The 12,142-nt window shown below is 40.0% G+C and overlaps 1 protein-coding gene across 1 annotated transcript in view; it reads right to left on the bottom strand.

The window, feature by feature from the left end:
* Positions 1-4,604: 4,604 nt before the first annotated feature.
* Positions 4,605-12,142, bottom strand: part of CMYA5 (cardiomyopathy associated 5) — a 126,683-nt gene continuing 119,145 nt past the window's right edge. Inside the window, exon 13 of the mRNA XM_069096326.1 lies at positions 4,605-5,538. Within this exon, the coding sequence (XP_068952427.1) occupies positions 5,292-5,538 (247 nt within the window). The 3' untranslated portion in view covers positions 4,605-5,291. The remainder of the gene's footprint in view (positions 5,539-12,142) is intronic.

Genomic DNA, 12,142 nt, shown 5'->3' with positions numbered 1-12,142 from the left:
CAAGAAATTCTCAAGGAAAATTGCCCTGATGTTTTAGAACCAGAGGGCAAAATAGAGGTTGAAAGAATCCACTGATCACCTCCTGAAAAAGATCCCAAAAAGAAAATTCCTAGGGATATTATAGCCAGGTTCCAGAATTCCCAGACCAAGGAGAAAATATTACAAGCATCAAGGAAGAAACAATTTGAATATTGTAGAAACACAATCAGGATAACACAGGATCTGGCAGCTTCCACACTGAGGGATCAAAGGGCTTAGAATATGATATTCTGGAGGTCAAAGGAGCTGGGATTAAAACCAAGGATCACCTACCCAGCAAAATTGAGTATCATGTTTCAGGGGAAAATATGGTCATTCAGTGGAATAGAGGACTTTCAAGCACTATTGATGAAAAAAACCAGAGTTGAATAGAAAAGTTGACATTTAGATACAAGAAGCAAGAGAATCATGAGAAGGTAAACAGGGAAAAGAAATCATAAGGAACTTATCAAAGTTGAACTACTTACATTCCTACATAGAAAAACAATAATTGTAAGTTATGAAACTTTTCTCAGTATGAGAATAGTTGAAGGGAATAGAAATGTATCTATCTATACATACATATATATCTATAAAGGAGGGTATATGGGCATATGAATACATATGTGAATGTGTGTATATATATGTACAGGTACATATGTACATAGATAGAAGGCACAGGACCAATTTAATAGGAAGGGATGATACTTAAAAGGTGAAATTGAGAGGTGAGAGAGGAATATAATGAGAGGAGATGGGGAGAGACAGAATGGGGTAAACTATCTCATATAGAAGAGGCAACGGAAAACTGTTACAATGGAGGGGAAGAATAGGAAGGTAAAAAGGAATGAGTCAACCTTATTCTCATTTAATTGGGCTTAGGGAGGGAATGACATACACACTAAATAGGGTATCTCACCCTACAGGAGAGTAGGGGGGAAGGGGATGAGAGGGGGGATGATGGAAGGGAGGGAAGGATGTGGGGGAGGGAAGTTGGTAGCACCCACTTATGAAAAGAGACAGGATCAAAGTAGAGAATAGAACAAGTGGGAGGTGGGATAGGAGGGAGGGAAATATAGTCAGTCTTTTACAATATATCCACTATGGAAATGTTTTGCATAGCTACACCTATACTTAATTGCTTATCTTCCCAGTAAGGTTGGCTGACAAGGGAGGAAGGGAATGAAGCTGGAATTCAAAGTTTTAAAATCAAATGTTTAATATATATACATGTATACATACACATACTATTATTAATATTATTTTACATGTAACTGGGAAATAAGACATACAGGCACTGGGGCATAGAGATCCATAGTGCCCTACTGGAAAGTCAGAGGGGGTATGGGAGAAGATATGGGAGAGAGCAGATTGGAGGAGGGGATATCCAGTGGGATCACTATTTTGGAGTGGTGGGTAGGGAGAAAAACAGGGAGAAAATTTGTAACTCAAAATCTTGCAGAAATGAATGATGTAAACTAGAAGTTAATAAAGCATTTGATTAAGAAAAAAAGTGCCCATCTCTTCTTCATTTGAGAATAGTGGCCTTTTTTATTTGTTGAGTTTTCCTGACTTCAGGCCTGGTACTCTGTGTGTAATATGGCACCACCTAACTGGACCTGGCTTTAAATATCCACTCTGCCATTTATTGCCCATGCTACCTTGATTAAGTCACCTTACATCTCCGAGCCTCATTTTCCTCATGTGTAAAATGATAGAGTGGGACAAGATGACCTCCAACGTCCCTTCCAGTTGTAATCCAATTGTCCTATGAACCATTTGAGAAGAATAAAAAAATCATTCTGAAATTTCTTTTTTCTTGTTGCCACATCACAGTTATGATGGGATGTCTCAACTCCTCAGGCCAGACCTTTCTGCTTGGCACACAGTTAGCATTTCATAAACACTTTTAAACTTATCCATTCATTCAGGAGCAGGTCATACTAGACTAATCTCATTTCTTTTTTTTCTCTTTCATCAGGTTGCTAGCCTGCTAGACCAGGAAATACCATGGTATCATTTACCTATATTTTGGCAGGTATTTCATAATACGTCTCCTGCTGTCCTTGTGAATAAAATGGAAAGATATGAGCTAGATTATAATATACTTAAGTGCATTCAGAACTGATTAAATGACCAAATGGGTCAATATTATCTTGGAGAGAAGTTTTAATGAAGCACTCCAGGTATTTGTCCTTGGTCCTGGGCTGCTTAACAGTTGTATCAGTGACCTTCATTGAGGCACAGATAGCATGCTTATCAAATTTGCAAATTATGTAAAGCTGGGAGGCCTGGCTAATGCATTGGATGACAGCTGGGATTTAAAGAAGGTATAAGCAAGCTATAATGATGGGCCAAATCCAGAAAGGTAAAATTTAATAGGCATAAATAATAATTTTTTTTAATTTTTGGAGGGGGGGGGAGGCAGAGCAATTGGGGTTAAATGACTTGCCCAAGGTCACATGATTAGTAAGTGTTAAGTGTCTGAGGCTGGATTTGAACTCAGGTCCTCCTGACTCCAGGACTAGTACTATATTCACTGTGCTACCTAGCCAACCCAATAAAATAAAAAAAAAAAACAGTTTCACAAATACAAAAGCAGGGAGATTGGTCTAGATGACAGTTTATATGGGAAAAAATTCTGGGTCATTTCAGTGCAGTGTAAGCTCAACATTATCTCCTTACAATCAGAAAACTCATACCATCCTATACTTCCTGAGAGAGGTATAGTGTCCCAAAGAAGGCAGACAATACTTCTGCTGTACTTGGTCTTAGTCAGACTACATCTGGAGTATTATGTTGAATTCTGGGCATTATGGTTAGAGGCAGCATGGTATAATAGAGAACCAGTTTCAGGGTCAGGAAGATCTGGGTTCAAATCCTCCCCCAGACAGGTACTGACCCTGTGACCTTGTACAAACTGCTTAACCTCTCGGAGTCCCGGGCAACTCTCAAACACAATACATATATGTGTTTTTTTCAAACACTATATATTGCAGAGAATTTGCAGACCTTCATTGGCAAAGTGAGCTTGTTTTTCTTTTCCAGACGTTACCTATATAATTAAGTCACAACTTCTAGTCCTTATTTGAGTGTTCCATCTTAGATGAGATACTGAAAAGCTGGAGCTAATCCAGAGGAAAGTGACCAGGATAAGAGGACAGGAGACCATACCGTGATTACCTGCTGGAGAAACTGGGTATGCTTAATCTGAAAAACAGAAGACAAGGAGGCCAGGATGAGTGTGATCAAGAACTGGAAGGGTTTTCCATTTGGAAGAAAGATCAGATTTGTTCTGCTTGATCCCAAACAGCAGAACGAGGAACAGTGAGTGGAAGTGACCATGACAGGTTTAAGTCTGATGTAGGAGGAAAAACCCTGATAATCAGAGCAGCTGATTGAAGATCGGTCTGTCTCAGAAGGCAGTGGTGTCTCCTTCCCAAGAGAACATCAGATAGGGCAGGAGGAGCCCTTGTTGGGGACGCTAACAAAGGGATTCTTATTCACCTCCAGGTTGGACCAGGGGAGTTCTGAGATCCCTTCTAACCGAGGGATTAAAAAAATAAGATCTAAGTATTTATACTTTATAAAAATGCCCAAGAGGCATGTCAAGATTTGTCTACTTTAAGCCTATTCTTCAGTAAGATTTTGAGAGTGTTTCAATATTGTGTCTGGAGGGGACTATGAGAGGTGTGCAATACAATTGGCTTCCCCCCCCCCCAAAAAAAATGTACACAGGACATACTTTTAAATTTAATCTGCATTATTAATATTTTCCCCATAACTTCCTTAAGTCTAGACATTACCCATAACAATAAAAGCTCTGATTTTAGTGTCAGCCAATTTCCCAGGTGCAAATGCTCACACTCAAAATTCAACAATCAGCTCTCTTGAGCCAGATTGATCTGGCTCCAGCACACTCCAGGGAATACTAAAGCAGAAGGTTGAATATATTTTCAGATGCAGTCATTGAACCAGATGTGTGTGGGGGTGGGTGGGGTTTGGTTGGTTGTTTTCTTTGTTACATGGGGAAGGAATTCAGTATGGGACATCTGGAAAGGGTTGTTTTTGTCATTGTTTTCACAAATGACTATGATATAATGATGAGAGGTGTCAATAAAACATGCTCTTAAAAATTATATCCACTAAGAAGCAATAACCTAAATATATAAATGCCCTCTTTTTCTTATAACTAATCTTGTCTATGAGCTGATACAATTATTTTTTGGAAAAAATCTGTGGTATCATTTTTACATTTAAAAAAGTAAATCAGGGGGCGGCTAGGTGGTGCAGTAAGTAAAAGCGTCGGCCCCGGAGTCAGGAGGATCTGAGTTTGGTTCCAGCCTCAGACATTTAACACACACACACACACACACACACACACAAAAACTAGCTGTGTAACCTTGAGCAAGTTACTTAACCCCAATTGCCCTCCAAAAGGCAAAAAAAAAAAAAAAGGAAATCAAAGCTCAGTCCCTAGAAATACAATGCCCATCAGTTTTTTTCAGGTGTTCTGAGAAGATAAGTTGACATATAGGATGTCGATCTACGACCCATTCTCTATAATAAAGTCTTCATGGTCACCATTTTTATTTTATATTTTCTACCCATTTATTTATAGAAAAGCAGATTCCTAAAGTTTAGCAGTTGCTACATTTTGATTCTGAGAAAAAAGGGGCTCGTGTACAAGAGTATACAATATTATACAATAGTTCATTATAACCTTTACAACAGATAACATTTTCAGAGTGAGAGATATTATTCCATGTCTAGGACTCATTGTCTCATGGTAAAATGTCATAGGACTTGTTAGATTTTATTTCCCTGTGGAAAGAGTCAATTGTTCCTTTAGTGGGAGAAGCAACTCATTCCTGTGGTAGATCATCATCATTCCCTCTTTCCTTCTCCCCCATTGTCTTTCATGGTAATTATTTCCTTAATAATGAAGAGAGAATTCCTTTGTATGAATGTGGTTCTCTCCATTTTGACCCACAGGTATAACCCAATTGTTTCCTTCAGAAATTAATTTTGAGTACACATCACAATGTATAACTCAATGGGCAGGGGTTGTTCACCTTTCTTCTCACAAAAGACCACACAAATGAAAGGCGATATTGTCCTGTGTTGCTGTTAGGATTATCATGTGTAATGCTGTTATTAGTAGCTGTGGGTGTGGATGTGGACACATGTTCTGAGGGTTCATGGAAAGGAGAACAGACCCCCAAAATGTGAATTCTTCCTCTTCCAAATAACACTACTTTGAAAGCAAGTCATTATTTATTTCTCAAAAAATCTGGCGGCTCTTTCCCCAAGTGCAGGGTGAATTGTCCAGGCTTCTCTAAGGCAAAAGCAGGGTGAATGGGCCCAGTGAATCTGTGCCTGATGGTGAAGAGCAGCTGCCCACTCTCAGCATTGATGAATAAAAGCCTCTGATTGCTGTAGTCCAGCAGAATGCCCACTCTGACGGGATGCTCTGTCACATGGACGTTGCTCACCGTGCCATTGCTGAAAAATTTATACCTGAAATGAAACAGAATGGAGAGTATAAAAATTAAAATGAATCTAAGCTGTGAAAATAATGTACCATGATTAACTTACCAGCTATTAACTGGAATACAAAGGAAGGCCCAGCACATCAAGCCATGCCAGGCATTTAACTGGACCCTTCCCAGTGACTCAAGTATAGATGTAACATGAACCCAAATGACTAGGAATTGAAATATTTCCTTCCATGCTTTTGTAAAAAGGCCATCTCAGAATAATTAACATGACCCCCTGCAACCTTTTGACTTTTTTTTCAACATTCTCATTCTTTTTCAACTGCCTACACCTTTCAGCTGCTGCATTCACTAATTGTCATTCTTCTGAATAAAAAACTCCTTGGAGGCTTCTATGTATCAAAAAATGTTCTGCCGTCTTGCTTCCCCTAGAATGCATTAATTTTGCAGTTTTATAATTTACATAAGGACCTCTGTTCAAGTTTGTTGAAGAAAAAGTGAATAATTTTACTCAGCTTCATTATTCATTCTTTGGAGTCAAAGGAGCTGGGTTTGAATTCCAGCTCAGCATTTACTCTCTGTATGACCTTGGACAAGTTACTTCATCTCTCTAGTCTCCACTTTGCCCAGTCCATAAAATGAGAAGCTGAGACTAGCTGATTTCTGAGTACAGTGGGGAGAAAGCTGGACTTGGAACCCACATTCCTATCATCCCTCAGAAACCTACTGGCTCTGTGACCCTCTGCCCAAGTTTCCCCATCTGGTAGATGAGGGGTTTGGATTCAGTGGTCTTTAGGTCTCTTCCAGTCAGAAATCAATGATTCTTTTTTGTGCTAGCTCTATGGTCACTAAAATTCAGTGGCTCCCTATGGCCTCTGAGATAAGATGTAAATTCTTCTGTTTGGTTTTTAAAACCTTAACCACATAGCTCCAAACAATCTTTGCAGCTCCATTATATATTTTCCCCTTTCCTACACTACAATTTAGTGAACCCAACTGATCCTCAATTATTTCCCTCATAAACTGATCCCATTTCACAGCTTCTTATCATTTTCCTAGACATAGCTAGATCCCCATTAATGCGAACAATGAAGCCTGTGAAGTAGTCCATTATTCAAATTTTCATTCAAGCATTTTCATTGCATATTTCCATTGGACTGGAACCAGCTAACATATATTCCATATTTTGAATAGTGTGAGTTTGAATAATGTTACCACTTCATGGGATTATTCACACTGATGGGACCTAATTGTAGTTGGCTTTATGGGCTTTAGAGTTTGAAGGACCTGAGAGGTAATTTAGTCAAACCTCTTTTTATAGAGGAAGAAACTGAGGCCAACAGATTGTGATCTTCCCAATATAATACAAATACAAGGAACAGAGACAGGGCTAGGATCCAAATCTTCCGACTCCATGATCTTCCCACAGCACCAAAGTAGTCAATCACTAAATGTTAGTGTTATCTTTAATTCCTCCCAGGTTCAAATCCATTCAATTTAACAATTACTTGTTGAAAACCTTCTATGTACCTCTCTACTCTCCTTTTTTGAGTTTCATGCAATTCATATTGACCATCTAATCAAAATCATGGTAGCTGTTCTCTACAGATCTCCATGTCATTTCCTTACCTTCCACAATGAGTCCAGTGCCTGGCTCATCATTTTTTCTCTTCCCCAACTCCTTCTCTTATGTTAGAGGATTTTAACTTACACATTGACTCTTTTTCAAATGAGTTAACCACTCAGTTCCTCAATCTACTCATTCCCCATGACTAGACTGCCAATCAAACTGAAGGTCGACAGAGCTGTTGTGGTGACCTTATTGTTACATGCCTGTGAAACCTGGACAGTCTACAACACCATGCCAGGAAACGGAAACACTTCCATTTGAATTGTCTTAGGAAGATTCTGAGGATGAACTGGCAGGATAAGGTACCAGACACTGAGGTCCTTTGTGGAACTAAAGTGCCAAACATTTAAACTCTGCTTCAGAGAGCCCAACTCTGATGGACTGGACACTTTGTTCAATGCAAAATGTACACTTGCCAAAAAGACTATTTTATGGAGAACTCACACAGGGCAAGCGCTCACATGGTGGGCAGAGGAAGCAATACAAGGACACTCTCAAGGTCTCTCTTAAGAACTTTGGAATTGATTGTGTGACATGAGAGACACTGGCACAGGACCGCTCAGCACGGCATGCCCACATCAGAGAAGGTGCTGGTTCTATGAGCAAAGCAGAATTAAAGTAGCTCATAGGAAATGTGATAGCACAAATTTAGAAAATCCACCCCAAATATTCACATGGACTATTTGTGCCCGTCCTGGGGTAAAACATTCCAAGCTTGTACTGGTCTGATTAGCCACAGTTGGACTCACTGTAACTTGACTCCAACATAGTGATGCCATTTTGGTCCTCTTCAAGAAGGGACAGCAACCAGCCAACTCCTCCATGCCACCATAGCCACACACAAAGATGGTCATGTCCTTGATCTTTCACCAACTCCATGTTTAAGAATTTTGAAAACCTCTTATCTAATCCTAATCTATTGCTTTCTACCTCTCTCTAGGCTTTTCCTTTTTTCCGTTCTTCATCCACACCATGACTTCCAAGACATCAACCCCTCAGATTTTTTCCGGGCCACCTCTCTGGCCCAAGGGATTCTCTCCTCTTTTCCCCATCTTGATTTCTTAAGAACCAATTCAACTCTACACTTGTGTCTTGTCAAGTCCCTGGACCCCTTGTCATATCATTGATTACACTGGGTCAAGCTTCAGTCTTGGATAACTCCCAATGTTCACAGCATTCATGTGTACACACATGTACCATCGAATGAAGGCAAGGAAAATCACACAACTATTCTGCCGGAATCCACTATAAATTTATGTTATGCTAAACTGGGCCCTCACTGCTGTTAGACAATCCTTTTACACTTCCCTTATCAACTCACTATTTTACTCTCCATAGTAGCTCTTCCAGACTACTTCATCCCTCTTTAAAACTCTCTGGTCCCCAACATACTTGATTTTTAAACCTTGCCTTATATTTTAAAGAAGAAATTGAGACCATTTGCCATGACCTTCCTTTTCTCTCCTCTTACTCATCTCCTATCACCAAGATATCTTCTGCCACTATCTTCCACCCCTGTTTCATATGATAAAGTGACCTTATTCCTTACTGAGGCCAACCTAAGTACTTGTTCAGGCAATCCCATTCTATCTCATTTCTAAGAGATTATCCCTTCTTTCTACCACCTGTCTTTAATCTCTCCCTGTCTAATGGCTTCTGCCCACAAACATGCCCATGTCTCCCTCCTCATCAAGAAACCCTTACTTGAACCTTCTATCCCTTCTCACCATAGTCCTCTATCTCTTCTGCCCTTTGTGGCTAAACTCTATGAAAAGGCCCGTTTGCTCTTCTCTCATTCTCTTTGTTATCCCTTACAATTCAGCTTCTGACCTCATCGTTCCTCTTCTCTCCAAAGTTACCAGTGATCTCTTCATTACCCAATCCAGTAGCCTCTTCTCAATCTTCTTAAGTTCTCTGTAAATTCTTACAGTTATTCACCGTCTTCTCCTCCATATTCTCTTCTTTTTAGGTTTTTGGAACACTGCTCTCTCCAGTTTCTCCTACCAGACTGCTATTTCCCATTCTCCTTTTATGGATTCCCATCCAGGTCATGCCCTCCTACTATAGGAGTTCCATAGGGTCCTCTTCTGGGTTGTCTTCTCCTTTTATATTATTTCACTTGGTGATTTCATCAGTTCCCATGGTTTTACTGACCATCTCTATGCTGACCATTCTCATTTCTGCCTGACCTACCCTAAGCTTTCTGTTCACTTTCCATCTTATACCTTCAACTGCCTTTCAGACATCTTGGACTGGATGTCCAGTAGACATCTTAAACTCAACATGTCCAAAACTGAACTCATTATCATGTCCCTTACCTTCCTCCCCGGTCCCCAACTTTCCTGTTACTTTCAAGGGCCACATCATCTTCCAGTCTCGTGGTTTTGCAACCTTGGAGTTATCCTCAACTTCTCACTCTCTCTCACCCCCTCTTCCCATGATCAGATCTGTGGCTAAGACCTGTCAGCATCATCTTGCTGCAACATCTCTCAAATAGGTCTCTTCTCTTCTGACCCTGCTCCCTCCCTGGTGCAGGCTCTCATTACCTCAAACTTGGACTGTTGTGATGGTGAGTCTGCCTGCCTCAAGTCTTCTCCATTCCAACACATCTGTCAGTAATTCTTCTAAAATATAGGCCCAGCAATGTTACCCCCATACCCAATGAATCCCAATGGCTCTCTATCACCTCTAGGATCAAATATACAATCCTGTGGTGTTAACCAAGCCTCTCCATCCAGTCTTCTTATACCTTATTCCCCACCACATACTCCTTGATCCAGTGACACCAGCCTCGTTTTTGTTCTGAACAAGACACTCCATTTCTTGGCTCCAGGCATTTTCTCTGACTGTCCTCCATGACTATAATGCTTTCCCTCCTCATTTCAGCCCCCTGGCTTCCTTCAAGCACCAACTAAAATTTCATCTTCTCCAGGAAGCTTTTCTTAACCCCTCTTTATATTAATGCCTTCCCTATCTTCATTATTTACATATAGTTTATTTGTATATATTTGTTTGCATGTTATTTCCTTCATTAGACTGTAAGCTCCTTGGAGACAGGGACTGTCTTTCACTTCTTTGTGTATCCTCAGCTCCTAGCATGGTGCCTGGCACAAAATAGGTGTTTAAAAAAATGTTTATTGACTGAATGTCTAGCACTATGCTGGGCAAATGTGGGAGAAAGAGAGTAAAAAATAATTTGACAGTAGTCCTGTCCAAGAAAGAATTTAGAATTTAGTAGGGAAGGCAAGACTTACATGAATAAAACAATTAGAGGACAATACCAGACAGAATATAAAAGTGGTACTCAAGAGAACCCCCTGGGGTTCTGGACACAATTAAGTACCCAATAAAAATATGTATTGTGAAACACATGTCCTTAACAATTTGTTAAGGATAGTAGAAAGGAGAGAAATGATCAAAGGCTAGAATTCTTGGCAACTGGTCCCATCACTTCCTGGCAAATGGAGAAATGGAAGCGGGGTCAGATTTTATATACTTGGGCTCCAAGATCACTGCAGATGGTGACTTCAGCCATGAAATTAAAAGACGCTTACACCTTGGAAGGAAAGCTATGGCAAACCAGGACAGCATACTGAAAAGCAAAGTCATCACCTTGCTGACAAAGGTCTGTGTCGTTGAAAGTATGGTTTTTTTTTTTACAGCCATAGCTGTAAGAGTTAGACTATAAGGAAAGCTGAGTGATGCAGAATCAATGCTTTCAAATTGTGCTGCTAGAGAAGATTTTTGAAAGTCCCTTGGACATCAAGAAGATCAAATCAATCAATACTTAAAGAAATTAATCTAGACTATTCACTAGAAGGTCAAATACTGAAGCTTGTTTAAATATTTTGGTCACATAATGAGAAGACAAGATTCACTAGAAAAGACTGATGTTGGGAATGATTGAAGGCAAAGGGAAAAGGAGACAGCAGAAGGTGAGATGAATAGATAGTGTCATGAAACAATGAGCAAGAACTTGGATGGAATTCAAGAAAATAGTGAAGGACAGAAGGGCCTGATTTGCTATGGTCCATGGGGTCACGAAGTGTCAGAAACAAGTGAACAACAACAAGAACTGCAAAAGAGTTTTTGGAGAAAATTTATGAAGGAGATGGGACTTGAAATAGGCCTTGAAAGACAGGGAGGATTTTAGTATTTCCTTCAAGACTTGGTTTCTTTCCTCAAGAATCATCTTTTGCACAAAATCTTTACCATAGAAATCCATCTTGCCCTACAAGAAAGTAAGCAGAGGGTTAGGGGGATATGAGAGAGGGCAGATTGGGGGAAGGGGTATTCAGTAGTCTTGCCATCTTGGGGTGGGGGGTAGGGAAGATATAGGGAGAAAATTTGTAACTCAAAAGCTTGTGGAAATGAATGTTGAACACTAAAAATAAATAAATAAATTTTAAAAAGAAAGTCTTTACCAGTCCTTCTAATTGTATGTGTTCTTTGTCTTATGATAGTAAAGTTATAATTTATATAGCACCTTAAGGTTTGCAAAACATTTTTCATGTGTTTTCTCATTTGATATTCACAACTACCCTGAGAGTTAGACGCTATTATCCCCATTTAACAGATGAAGAAACTGAGGGCAGACAGAGGTTAATGGATATTTCCAGGGTCACATAGCTAGTTAATGCCTGAAGGTGGATTTGAGCTTAGGTCTTCCTGACTCCAGGCCCATTGCTCTATTTACTGTGGTACCTAGCTGCCTCTGTCTGACTCTCTGAGAGTTATCTACTAAGTTGCAGCCTATATCAGTACAGGGAGTTTCCCCATCATTCTTTCCCCACATTGACAGAAGCCTATAATCTCGGTCATTTTCTGCACTCCCTCTCTTCCCCCCAATGTGTGCCCTGCCTTAACCCTTTTCACCTCTTTCCAGGAGAACTATATTCAGATCTCTGCTCCTTTATTCCGCTCACTTCTTTGTGATTTCCCAGACAATAATGCCCTTTTCCAACCACTACCTTCTATCAATATTTCTGTCCCTCCT

This window comes from Petaurus breviceps, unplaced genomic scaffold (genome assembly GCF_028583685.1).
Source record: "Petaurus breviceps papuanus isolate PSGF00001 unplaced genomic scaffold, PetGlider_PUasm1.0 229, whole genome shotgun sequence".
In the NCBI taxonomy this organism is placed as follows: Eukaryota; Metazoa; Chordata; class Mammalia; order Diprotodontia; family Petauridae; genus Petaurus; species Petaurus breviceps.
This window is presented reverse-complemented; position numbering and strand designations above follow the sequence as displayed.